The sequence below is a fragment of the Phalacrocorax carbo genome, chromosome 1 (assembly GCF_963921805.1).
Source record: "Phalacrocorax carbo chromosome 1, bPhaCar2.1, whole genome shotgun sequence".
Taxonomy (NCBI): domain Eukaryota; kingdom Metazoa; phylum Chordata; class Aves; order Suliformes; family Phalacrocoracidae; genus Phalacrocorax; species Phalacrocorax carbo.
In genome coordinates, this window is record NC_087513.1 from 30,725,151 (window position 1) to 30,739,197 (window position 14,047).

A 14,047-nucleotide genomic window follows, 5' to 3' on the forward strand; every position below is an offset into this window, starting at 1 on the left:
ATCTGTGTTACAATCTAGTCTTAGAGTAGATATCATACTATATATGTGTGTAGATACTGTAGATGAAAGGAAGACTCGCATCTTGTATATATAAAGTAAAATGCATTTTCTAAAGAAAGTTTTCAGATACCGTACATGATCCTCAGTTTTATTATGAAGTGCTCAGGATGGGTTTAAGTAGGCAATTATTGTAATACTGCGGAAACGGAGCAGTTGTGGAAGAAAGAAGTTGTTGTCTTTAAAGTTACAGTCATTTGATTTAAAGTCTACGGATGTGAGTAGGAAGTTTACAAGATTTGATTGTAAGAATAATTTCTGGAGAGAGTCTGGCTAGAATCTTTAGGCCAAAAAGTTGCATATATGATTGTTATGGCTTACAGATTCTTTAGTGGTCAAATTACAATTTGGAGAACTAAAAGTAAATATATTTTCTTTTTTAAATTGTTAATGATGTGGAAGTCAGTCAGATGGCTTAGGCCATTTGTGAAAGAGCTGTTAGTTGATCAGTAAGAGTACTGTATTGTTTTAAGTGGTGCCAGTGAGAACTTCATATTTTGGTTGATTTTAATTTTATTGGCTTTGCTATTGAATTAAGAAACAAATCACTGCTTGTTGAATCTTTATTACAGTATTCATTAGAATACTACATTGCAAGTTTACTAAAAATCACTTAATTGATTACCACAGTAACCTGATTGGACAAAAGTGAACATTAAGCTTACATACATTAAGCTAACATAAACCAGAATGCGGCCAACTGGTAATTAAAAAAGAAGAAATTGTCATTCTATCACAGCAACGTATGTCAGATAAAATTATTAAATCTACATCAGGTACTTGATAGGATGTAAGTGGATCTGAAACCTTGCTTATAAGATCAGTAATTTTGACTCTAAAAGCAAATGTTGAGATTTAATAACAGAAGACCATTACTTGAATAATTTTTCTGATTCTAGTTAGCATCCCTTGGATAAATTTATGGACATGAGTGTGGTTGTCAGAAATTCTGTTTAAAATGTGAATTCCTATCAGTTAGAATATAAGTTTAATCTTAGTGACTATTCATAAGATAATTCCATCACTTCTCATCTTATAGTGGCTGAAGGGCACAACTTGGAAAAACACTATTTCCATGTCTTTTGCTGTTGGTTTTGATTTTGGGTTTGGTGTTTTTTGTTTTTGTTTTGTTTTGTTTTCCCTGCATATAGCCCTTGCTTTTAATTTAAAATGCAGCATTGTGGGACTTGACAAAAATAATTAAAATCAGATGCATAGGCTGTGATATATGGTTGAATTTACTACTGAGGTAAGTAGCATAAAATTTCACTAAGACATATTGTAGTGAAAGTGGAGGGAAGTTGTGATCTTACCAACCTCAGTACCAATTCAGATCAAGATGAATTTGAAAAATCAATCGAAGCATCAAGATTAAAGCTATTTTATGCAGGATTATCTATTGATCAGTACCCTTTGTTTTAAGTATTTTTCTTCTTGGCCCATCTGTATTTACAATGGAAAAACTGCAAGTTATGGTTATGTTGCGGTTCAGCCAGATTAGGATGTGAATAATGAAAACAAGTTAGATTTGAAGTTTCATCCGATATATATATATGTCTGATTCTTTGGAATGTAAGAAGGATGGGAGAAAAACTGTTCTGTTGTGATCTTTAAATTGTAAGGTGATCAGATAAGGTGTTAGCAGCTAATTAATATATAAGGAGGATTTACCTTCTGCTGAAGGAGGACTGATAACAGTAATTTTCAATCTCAAAACAAAATTAACTTATTCAATTTAAACAAAATTAATTTATTTATTCCTTCATTTGATTAATTTATTTTTAATTCACTTTTTAGTGATCAAGTGTATGAAGATGAGAAGGGGGAAAAAAAACCTATTTAACAAATGAAATAACTTTTACCTGCCTGTATTCAATGGAAAAGGGAACAGCATAAACCAGGTTTTTCTATTGTTCTTGAAGATGGGCAGTTCCAGTATGTTGGAGATCCCGGGTCTAAGTGGGCAGCTGCTTGAAACATTGCAGAAATTACAGCCATTATTTGATTGGCTGGAAAGCTGTCTGTGATCCTGTAACTCCCTGCCTTACAGTGTGATGGCTGACTGCCCTGCGAAGGTCATGTTGAGCAAAAGGAGCTTGAAACCTGCCTTGATTTAGAAAAATGTCACTTTTACCTTTTGAAATATTTATAATTTAGATGCTAGGAACTTGCTTAGCTTTCAGCAGATGCTGGCAATATAAATGCCCGCTGCGATGTATGTACAGAAAGGTAAAAGTATATTTTTCCAAAACTTTTTGTTTTCTTTAACCATAAGAAAATTTGACAACTCTGATAGGGAAATAGTTGATATATTTTTTTCTCAGTACACTTTCAACTGCTGAGAAGTAATTACTGGTTATTTATGTCTGACATTGCTTATGACTTAGAGCTAGGAAAGGTTTTACAAGTCATTGAAATAGTCTACACAGTCTCATTGCTGGAAGAAGCAGGAAATACTATTGTTTCAGCAACTAATGGGGAATTCCAGTGCTCATTCTTTATAGGGTATTCTTAAGTAAATTCTGACTGAACATCTGGGATGGTATAGGATAAAAAGTCATCGGTATTCATATGGTTATCCTTGCACAAAAATAGCAAGTGTGTTTTTGATTATGATAAGTTTAGATGGATCATAATTTTTGAATGTGTACTCAATCTGTTGAGCAAATACCTTGAAGCTTTAGAGGATTGTTAAACTGAAAGAAAACTGATAGTTTGTTGAAAGTAAGGTAATTTCCTTCCCTTGAAGGTAAAGGACTTGTGAGGAAGCCAGTGCACCAACTATGATTCCTAAAGAAGATATGTATTGAAGTACTTAAACTTAGGTCCACTGAACTGATGAAATTTGGAGTGCTGAACTGATGAAGTACTAGATTCAGTTTAAGATAAACTTCTCACTAGATCAAGATCTTACCTTTCACATTGCTTTACTTGAGTCGTGAATGATTCAAGAGTAACACATTTTGGCTCTAAAGATGCTGTATCAACTTCTACTATGAAAAGTTTTTTCTGTACTTGGAGGGAGCAATGAAAAATATTTTTTGTAGAACTGTGGAGATCAGCTTACCCTTTCTTCTCCATAGGAAACCATTCTCTTCCAAAGATAACCAGTTCCGTAACATCAAAGCTTGCATTTTCCAATGCTAAGTTCTGTTACCTGCAATAGTATGAAAGCTGTAACAGAGAAATGTTTGTAGCATGTTGTAATATGATTTAACAATGCTTGAAACCTAGAACGCAGTAATTTTTCTTACGCAATGAAGCTTGTTTATTTTATTGTTTTTAAAGTCCTGGCCATAAGCTATTAAACAAATGAAATTGGTTCTGTAGTTTTGAGTACACCAAAAGGTATCTAAATACATTTTAGCCTTTTGTGCAGTTAGGCGGCTTTTATTTTGTGTACAATCTGGGAAGTACTAAGGTGATATTTTATTATACAGGATATTTCATACAGTGTGTTCTTGGACAAATTATAGTTTAAATGCTGCCACAGCTGACTTCATATCTTTTAGTAATAACTTCCCCTAAGCCAGTTTAGTCAGTTGTATTATGAGCAACCATAAATATTAACGGCAGAATGTTACTTCTAGGAATCTTTCAATGAACTGTACATATGCTGACAAAGTGAATTCTGCTTACACATCAAAAATACTTATTTCCAGTCTAATTGGTGAAGTTGGAAGAAAAACCATGGGTCTTGACCTGTGCTGAGTATATTGTGGACATGAATATTTCTGCATGTAATGAGCAGACTCTTGGCCTTGTTTTCTGTTTTTTTTTCAGCCTGTTAGCAAAGGCAAAAACAAGGGAATGGCAAATTATCAGTTTTAAAATTATAATTAACCTTATCATCACTGTATTTTCTAGGGAAATTATATTAGGCTGTATTAATGAATGTAACATTAGTTTTTTATGTGCAATCAGCTGCTCCTGCAAAGTGCTGTTGAACAAAATGTAGCTTTAAATACATGCATATATATTTGTTCAGCTGAGAGGGGACCTTACTGCTGCTGTCATGTTGATTAGCTGCAGAGAAATGGAGTCAAACCCTTCTCAGAGGTGCACAGCAAAGGGAAAAGAGACAATGGTCACAATTGAAGCAAGGGGCATTCTGACCAGATATAAGGGGAAAAAATGCACAATTAGAATGGCTAAGTCATTAGCCAGAGAGATTGTGAATCTTCCATCCTTGGAGGTATTCAAAACTTGACTTGCCAAAGCTCAAACACCCTGATCTAGCTTTGCAGTTGTCTCTCTTTTGGCCAGCAGTTGAAGCAGATGACTCCCAGAGGTCCCTTCCAACCTGAATTATTCTGTTTGTCTACATCAAATGGAATTTCAGCAATGGAACTGTTAGGCTATGAGATGTAATTGCTATATCCTTTCAAAGTTAAAAGTCAACATTACCAGTTAGTGTTTAGAATATGCATTATGCTGTTTTTAATTGGTTTTATACCACAGAAGTGGAGTTTCTAAAAACCTCTTATTCTGTAGTTGTGGTTGTGATATTTGTCTTACAACAGCTTCTAAAAGACCCAGTCACGCAATGAAAGCCTGTTGTGTTAATAGCTGAATGTACAGAGAATGGTAAGAATGCATTTGGGTTTTATAACTAGAGTGTAAATTCTCTAAAGCAGAAACAATGAGTAGATTCAGGCAGATGTGTATTGTGAAACAGTAGGGTGGGTGGCAGTCTGCATGCAGACAGCTGAACATTGGGTCATGTTTAACATACTATAGTAAAGAGAACTGCTTTGCTAATGTATGTGGAGAGCAGTTCCCAAGTGAGAAGAGGAGCCTGGAAAAGTACACAAGTAATTGTTTGCTCACTTGTTAAATTTTCAATTAAGTCTGACTGGATTCATTCATAAGGGACAAGGTCAGCATTTTGACTGTAAATCGGAGAGAAATGTGTCAGGAAAAGGGTATAAAGGCCACCTAGCATGAACGCAAAAAAATTTAATATGATAGAAACTGAAAGCAAAGAGAGGGGTTACCTCCAAAATTTAGTGTCATGGCTGTAATTTAATGGCTTGATGTAGGGAGAATCTACAAGAATTTTTTTCATTTATTTCATAAATAGAACTGAAATTGATTTGAACTTGACCTGTCTCCTCTGCCAATATGGAGAAGAACAATCTAGCCTGCTACTCTCTAGCCACTCAGCTCAGATTTTCCCTGGTCGTGTGGGTATCCTCTTTTATCGCTACCTTTGTGAAATGTAAAAAAGTACTCTATAAACAGAACTTTGGACTAGGGAAAAAGGTAGAGGTAAAAACTTAAAATTATTGTTCACTTAAACCCAAGATCCATAGCATAATGCCATTTACTATTTCAGTAATTAATAGTGTATATCTTAAAGCAAGAAAGAGATACCTAGTGAGCATCTTTCTTGTGTTATGTGTTGTTTTATATGTTTGCTTTAAGGGACAAATTAGTGGCATTCTCAGAACAATAACTTTGATGTTTCAAAAACTAGGACAACTGTAATGAGAGAAGTGTGCTCTTGCCCTATAAAGGAAAGTATATTGCCAGCAAGCAAAAGATAATAGCCTCCTGTACACCCAGAAGGCCTTCTGTGATGTTTGTGTCTGCGTAAGATCCCCTTCGCCCTCAGAACAGTCTGTTTTTAAGCTGATGCTGTTTGACCTTAGTAAAGAGATACTCTTGGAAGATACTTAAATGTGCAGTCACACACAGTGTGTTCCTCAGCCCTTTAAGGCACCGACAGTAGTATTTTTCTAGAGCAGATTTGTATTAGTTGCACTTTCCTGGAGCTCAAAGGCTTATCTGTTTAACATTAAAGCGGAAAACATAATTACAAATTATATTCCATATCCTTAATTGATAATAGCTTCGCTGAATCCATGAGACAGAATTAGAGACTTAGTTGCATTGTTCCAAACAGTTTATGAGATGGTTTCAGATTTCTGATTAAAATAGGAGAAGCTTCCATAGAAGATGAAGTGACTTTGTTAACTACATTTTCCTCACTGTGAGCTGTGATTTCTTTGTAAAACTTGTGAAGAATATAGATTGTTCTAGGTCAATATAACCCCTGCTTCATAGGAACAGCATGCACACCTTTGAGAATTGAAGGGGGCTGTTGGTATAGCTGACATATGTTTATTGTAACACACCTTAAAATACCTTGCAAAGCCAGGAAATTGTAAGAACAATAATCTTTCATGGGCCTCTTGTGACCTTCTAGGAAAATGTTTGACCTTTACGTTATCCCATTATATCCAGACTGTAATATTGAAAGTTAGCTAGACTTTTAAAATAAGATGAACACTTGTCACCCTTACTACATGAAACCTTATGCTTTCCTGTGGTCAGACAGTGCTTTTTCTGCATCAGCGGGACTGCAGTACTGCTGCTTAATTGAGAGAGAGGGAATCTCATGCCATATGTTTTAAAACTGACAGTGATGGGAAGGTGTGATGTTGGGAGAAATTTATGGTGTTGTGAACACGTGTTAGCTAATACTAGATCAAACGTGGTATAGCAAAACAAAAGATCTCTGAGTGTCTGAACCCAAATTTAGCAGAAAAGAAGTGCATCTTAGTATCTGAAACTTTGTCTAGATTGATAAAACAGCTGAACACATTCATATAGAATATTTCCTGCTCTTTCTTTTCCTTTCCATCTCTCCTTTTTGGGCATTCTCTCAGTGGTTTTCTTTGAGGAAGTTTTGAGTAGCTGGCTTTCCAATTTTTTATTCTGGTCAGTTCTCATTTGTAATCCTTTGGCCATTTCTGATGTTGAAGAGATTACAGAGTTTGTGAATGCATTAAGGGTGCTGAGGTTTATGTATGTATTTAGACAGTGTAATAGTTGTTTCTGTGTTGTGTTACTTTAAAACTGGAGGACTGCGGTGTGCAGCTCAGGAGCTGTTGTCTCCCACTTTCCTAAAATCTGCCACCATTATTCCAGCTGTCTATTCTAAATAGTTTCCCCTTCCTCCTTTATAACATTTAACAAGTTTTTTGTGTGTGTGTTTGTTTTTTTGTATGTTTTAATCAGCTTTTAGCTGCGGTTAGTGATCAGGTATAACATCTCTCTCTAGTCTGTATGTGAATGAATTGAGACATTTGAAAATACTTAGAGCTTGCAAAGACTCTAACAGTTGTGTTTTGGATTTCAGCGGTGCTATAACTATATGCAGGGCAGCTCAGCAGGGCTTTTCAGTTCACAAGATTTGCTAATGCAGCAGCAGTTAACCGCCAAGGGAAATTTAAATTTGAAGGGACTCTTCATGTCCTGATTTGTAAAAGTCCTCCTGGGCTATTCTAGAAATTTCTGCTAGCAACTACATTTAGCTCTACTGTGTGGCTTGTTTCAATTCCTGTGTGCAGCTGTGTACTGTTTGCTAAAAGCTCATGAGGTATTACATCTCAGCAACAAGTATATTGTCTAGATGGTAGCAGCAGGGCTAGCAAACATGTGTCAGTCCCTGGTGTTCAGACAACATGTACAGAGCATTTGGTCTTATTAGCACAAAGCATTACTTCAGGCTAGAAATAATCCATTTTGGTACCTCTAATCTACCGGTTATACTCCTGCTTTTTGATATGTTAATAGTAATATGACTGATACTGCAGTGGGCTCAGTAAAGATTCTGATTTTTTTCTGATTGGATCATACTTGCAGTTGACAAAGTGAACAAATAAAACACGTCATACTGCTTTTGTCATGAGTTTCATCTACATGAAGATAAAAGTCACACAATTTTTAATGTTGTCTCATGAAGAACCCTGTTTTTTAAACAGGCACTTTGAATGTAACAGGTTTGTGATTCCTGTATTCATATATTCCTGCTAGATCTCCCATGTCTTTTCTAAGAATAAACTGATTATGGAGATTGCTGTGGAAGTTTGATCCAAGAACAAAAGGTGAACAAATGTAGACTAGTACAAATAGCTGATATTCAAAATTATCTTTAATTCAGGAAGAAAATTAGTCACCCGAGGAATTTGTGAACTGTAATAGCAAAATTCTTAACAGGTGTGAATTGATGAGATTACTATTAAAAAGTATCTGTGATATACATGCTGGCAAATAGGAGGCTTCCATAATCATTTAATAATGGTTATTATTCATATGTAATATTTGTATACTGATTTCAGATTGCATAATCCATTTGGGAAATACAAATTATGGACACACAGAGGTCATATTTTGAAACAGTTGGCATGCAGTAGCAGAATGACTGTAGCATATCACTCACACTCATTGCAAAAGTTCTTAAATGTGTGTGCTCTTTATGAAAGTCAGTTATTTTCTCCTTTCCCTGGGTGATTTGGAACAAAAGCAATGGTTGGTGCTGCTGAGAACCTAGATCGTGAAAGGATTTGGAGCCCCTGTTGTTGTAATTCCTTAGAGCGTATGAGGTTTATATTGCCTGTGAGAAGAGAGACTGTAATCCCCATCTTGCTCGTCCAACCTACAGCCCAGGTTACTCTCAACTTTCTGTCTGTAGGGTCTAAATCCAATATATATTTTAAACTGCTTCAAAAAATCAGAAGACTTAAAAAATAGTTCTTAAAAAATAATTCTGACTTGTGTATTTACAGGCAAATGAGATCTCTTCCTAAAGTTGTTTTCTCAGTGTCTTTGGATTGTTATATTAAGGAGGATACTAATAAGCTGAAGGGAATTTGTAGCACTGCAACCAATGTGATTATGAGATTTATACAGAGGGGTGCTAAAGAAACATATTTATGTTTCTCTCCCGTAAATGGTTTTTGGTGCTTAGATTGCATTTGTATCCAAGGTCCTACCCAAGCCACAGATGGTGTGTTACTGGACAATGAACTGCTTTTCAACTCCCACTCAATTTGAGTGTGTAAATCTTGGGATGTCAGTCTTGCCACTTTCAACCAGTCCTAGTAAACACACAGAAACATCAGAGAGAAAACAAGGAAGCTGAAAACAGGCCTGTGATGGAGAAAAACAGTTATATGATCGACACTTGGAGAGATTGTTTTGGTTTTGCTGATCCTAGCTGCATTTTGGTGGAATCTCTATGCAGCAGAGATTCTAGAGGAGTTTTGACATCTTCATTTTACTGCTGATTTGGTTTTGGTCTGTTTTATTTTATCATTACAGACTTCCTTAGACAAACAGGTTACAGTAATACTTTCCTTTTTCAGTGCTTGCAACAGACTAGTTCATCTGTTAAAGTTTGGCCACTAAGCAAATCTATTTCCTCTCTTCATAACATCTTTTGGCTTGTTTTTTTTTTTTTTAATTTGAAGAGTCTCTAATGAAGCCTTAAGGATGAAGCCCCTAGGCTATTATTTTATTCTTATTTATATTTTGCCATGCCTAAGGGTGCTGATTTTAGACAAAAGCATCATCGTTCAAGAAAGTCCACATAGATTTCTTTGTTGCCTCAAGGGGGGTTTCTGCATTAAACTTACTCCAATTATCTCTATTGTTTTAATAGTTAAACATCATAAATCAAGCCTACTCACCAGAATTTCTCTCTAGTTAATGGAGAAAAATGAGCACTTCCAGAAATTAGTTTTTATCAATTATCCTTAGATATTTTATTTTAAATGATGGGCCAGATAGATGCTGTGGATTTTAATTTAGATTAAAAACATATTTCTATATGAATTTTCCACTGCTGTCCCTGAACTAGGTGATGAAATAGTAATGAAATTATTTGAATTTCTTTCACCATACAGTTTTAAGGGTTATTTGCATGGAATTTACTTATGTTCAGAAAAAAATATTTTCCATGTTATATCTTGAATTTCAGGGTGACATCTCTTGCTCTTCACTGAATGTATCTGGGAACCTCCTTTTGTGAGATGGTAATAGCTGACCAACAAGGGCCTTCAATGTTCCAGCCAAATTTTCATGCTGTTGTGATAAAGCATCTGTTAATGAGTTATACTTGCAGGTAATTAAATAGTATTGGGGAGTCTTCCTTACTGTTCTTGTATTTACATCAATATTTTCTTCTTCCCTTCCTTCTTCTCTGTCTGTTAAACCACACGGAAGAAAAACGGTCATAATTTAATGAATGACCCCTTGGATCACAGATGCCGACAAAATGAAGCCTGAAAATTGTAAATTGGCTGGCTGCTGTTATCCTAACAAAGCCCATTACAGTCACACAAGAGAGCATAACTTATGTAGTGAAACTGTGACTTTTTCATGGTTTCTTTGTAAACATGACAAAATTTATGGATGGCATTAGTGATACTAAGTTGACAGAATTAAAACCACTGTTTATGGATACAGTTCAGTAACTTGATTTAATTAGATTCTCACCACATTGATCTAAGAGGATTTTCAAGCAGTATTTTATGACAAGGGTTTAAAAGAGAATGCTGAAGTTCTCACACAAATGATGAATTGAAAGAAATATTTTCATTTATATACATAAATATTTAACCAAATACTTATTGTTTATGCTCTTGCACTTTAAAACAGCTTACAGGGGCTTTAAAACAGTACAGGGGCTTTGGCTACTGTACAATCCCAAACTTCGTCTTTGACTAATAGTGTACTGCATTAACATTGGGTGTGTTAGTATAACAGAGAAAGATTCAGCTCCACTCAAATAGACACATCAGAAGTGGGACATCAAAATGCAGGCTCCATTGATAGTATTGACTATAGTGGGAACTTCTGACCCTTGGGTCCTTTATTGATGCCTACATTTAACATGGTGAATGGAACAGTTTCAGAAGGGAGTGAGGTTATTAGGATAATCAATTATCTCTGATTCTGTCAGAGCAGATAATACCTTTTAGTTTCTTCTTCATTCCTGGTTTCTTCCTGTTCCTTTCCTTTCTTAGGCTACCTGTCCCCATTAATAACCAACTTGGGTGTAAATCTACTGCACTGTATTGTAACTCCTTCCCATTTGATAAGCTTTACCGAAAACAACAGGCAATAATAATCTCTGAGATTTTTAAGATAAAGCTTTGGACACTTAAATAGGGTAGACTATTGGGAAGTGCAGTATAGACTTGTGAACTGAGCATAAAGAATGATAAATTAAATGCCAATTGATGCAAATAATTTGAAAAGAAAAAAATTCATTTATTAAATGAATTTATGGAGGTGACAGTGTTACCTAAAGGCTTGTGTTCCAATAAATATGGTGGGTGGTTGTAAGGACATTGTGTTGTATGCATCCTAAAAGTAGCTGACAGAGATTTTACTTGCAAAAACATCATTACCAAGAAATAGCATTCATCATGTAGAAAAAAGTTTGTTTCATTTTGTTCTGCACTAGAGTGAGATTATAAAATTAAAGTCAACATTCATAACACTTTTAAAACAATATAATTTTGATTCTTGTTAAGTGTTCAAGGTTTAAAAGGAGCAGTACCTCAATCTAGGAACAAATACATGAAAGCTAGCTGAGCCCCACCTTATTGCAAGCCAAAATAAATCTTGAAGTCCTTCGGTGAGGGCTCTGGTAGAAGGGTAGCTAGGAGATCTTTTAAACCACAGATTTATAAATTAAGTTGCTGGCACAGCAATTGCCAAAATAAGATGGGCGGTCAGATATTGGGATGTGGAGGTTTTAAGTCCAATGAAATCTAAGGCTACTTATAGGAAATCTCTGACAAAGAAAACATTTATGCCAGCATCTATTGCCAAAACTAGCAAAAGAAGGTGGCAAGTGTTGTGTGGTTTCCCTGTCTGTGGTCAATTCCCCTTGGAGTTCCTCAGCATTGACAGCCGTTGGATACGCTTCTTTCCATTAATGTAGTCCCTGAATCTGTCCAGCATCCTTTTAAAACTAAACAAATTCAGTGACAGCTAATCCATAAACTGCTAAAAGTTACCTCTCTCTACAACCTCCTGTGGCAACAAAGTGCAAAAATTATCAGGTATTTTTTGTTCTTCATCCAGGGGATATCAGAAATCCATGCATCTGGGTATTAGGTTTCAAATTTGGATTTCAGATTTAGCTGAGAATTGTGCCAGTATTGAATATCTCAGTAGCTCTTTATGTAGAATCCAGGTTGGGATGTATGCGAGTCTGAGCACAGTCTTCACACCATTGGTTAGAACTTTTCTCAAACATAAGAAGTTGCCAGTTATGTGTAGAGTGTGTATTTCTTGGTCAAACTTCACCTTCCTTTCAATAGATATTGTAGCAAAATGAGGAAGTACTCAAAGATGATCTCGTTTCTGCACTTCATGTACTGTAGGAAGGTATGAATAGATTGGATGTTCAGTTCTGACATGAACATTGTGTCTTCCGTTATCATTAGCTCCAAGTTACATGGTTTGTGTCTAGGATTAAATTCATGTCTTAGTGATATCAGGATGTATTTGAAGAAGCAGTTCTGGAAGAGGAAAATGAATGCCATGATAATTTTTCTTCATATCCATGATTATTTAGTGATGGTGCTCTTAGGATGAGGTATATTTATTTGATTTTTAGTTGCTTCTGCCTTTTTTTATACTCCTAACTTACATCTGTGAAGACCATCATTGTGAAATCTATGCAAAATAAGAAAACAGGGGAAAGGTTCGTGTACTTTCAAAATTAAACTTCACTGCTGTATTATAGTGAGAAATGTGCCCAGCCACAATGTATTGGGTTTATGTAGGTTTTTTTTTAATGATGGTTTAAAATTCTGCTATCAAACTTCAAAGTTTATTATGAATGCTACAAATACTACTTTTTCCCAAATGACAGAACAAAAACTCAAAGATCTCCACACCTGTGCTGCTCTTTTTTTATTTCTCATACTAATGAATCATAATGTATTGCCTGAAACCAATTTATTTGTTGTTTACAAAATTATGCTGTAATACATTTCTGCTGTGTGTTAAAATTAGTGGAAACAGTAATGGTTCAAGGAGAGGAGCAAGGTGGATTGAAGAAAATGGTAGCCTTTAAACTAAAGTAAATCTGGTTTTGTACTTTTTATTGCACAATGGATTCCTTTTTTACAGTTACTGGTTTAAGTTTAGAAATTCACAGCCTCTCAAATATTTTCCTTTTACTGATAAAAGAATGTCATGACAATATTGAAGGCTGCTGTATAATGGGAACAAAGACTTTGTTTTACTAAATATACCGAACTCTGACCAACACTGACGTACTCACTTGGTTGCTTTCTAGTTCAGTTATAAAAATAACCCAGCAAAGCTTCTTCTATAAAAGGATTATTCTAGGGAACATTTGCTTTACAAAGAATAAAATATATTCTGTGTTACTACATTTGACAGAACAGAAGATGTGCGGTATTCTTATCTTGTATTTACAATGAAGTGATCCTCTTTCTCTGTTACTAGAATTCAGAGATTATTTTCTTAGAATGATATAAAACCCCCTTCCTTAAGGAATTTCATGGTACATTTTAAAAAATATTTTATTTTTATAGTGTTCTTCATACTAAAATAAATAATAGAATCTCTAAGGCATGATGAAAGATATATGGGAAGAGCTTCTACTGTAATGAAAACCAGTGTAGTTTGAAGGGATTATAGAGTAAAACAGGACTAATCTAAGAAAACACAGCTATAATATTGCTGAATGTTTTCACTTTCAGGCATTTTACAGAATGCTGATGTAGCCAATAAAAGAGCACATTCATCAAAATACATAATTTAATTTAAAAAAAAAAACCAAAAGCACTCCAGTTTAAGCATACAGTACTCAGACTTCACATGAAGGTGAAGAAACCCCCTAGGACGTTTAAAATTTATGAGGAGTCTTGTGATTTCATTCATTATGTTGACAATATGCACAGCTTCTTTCAGAAATGGATTGGACCAAAAAAGGTGAACAGACGTGGTTGTAATAGCTCTTCCCATAGTGTGTGCTGAATTATGAGAGTTACTTCTGGTTATACGTTACCCAGGAGGACTGTTTAATGTGCTTGGTTATATAGATCTGCAAATTTTCAGCTGTGGGCTGGTATCCATATTGAGCCATAAATTTGTAGCTGATGTATTGCTTTCTAGGCAGACAACTCATACTCTGATAGAATTAAGGGCA

The 14,047-nt window shown here is 35.2% G+C and overlaps 1 protein-coding gene across 3 annotated transcripts in view; it reads left to right on the top strand.

Moving 5' to 3' along the window:
* The window catches only part of IMMP2L (inner mitochondrial membrane peptidase subunit 2), a 481,592-nt gene that overhangs the window by 25,317 nt on the left and 442,228 nt on the right, over positions 1–14,047 (top strand). Inside the window, exon 4 of one of the 3 annotated variants that reach the window (XM_064447510.1) lies at positions 9,827–9,866. The exons of the other annotated variants lie outside the window; for them this stretch is intronic. Within the exon in view, the coding sequence (XP_064303580.1) occupies positions 9,827–9,851 (25 nt within the window). The 3' untranslated portion in view covers positions 9,852–9,866. Of the gene's footprint in view, positions 1–9,826; positions 9,867–14,047 lie in introns of those variants that run through there. 3 annotated transcript variants of the gene reach the window in all.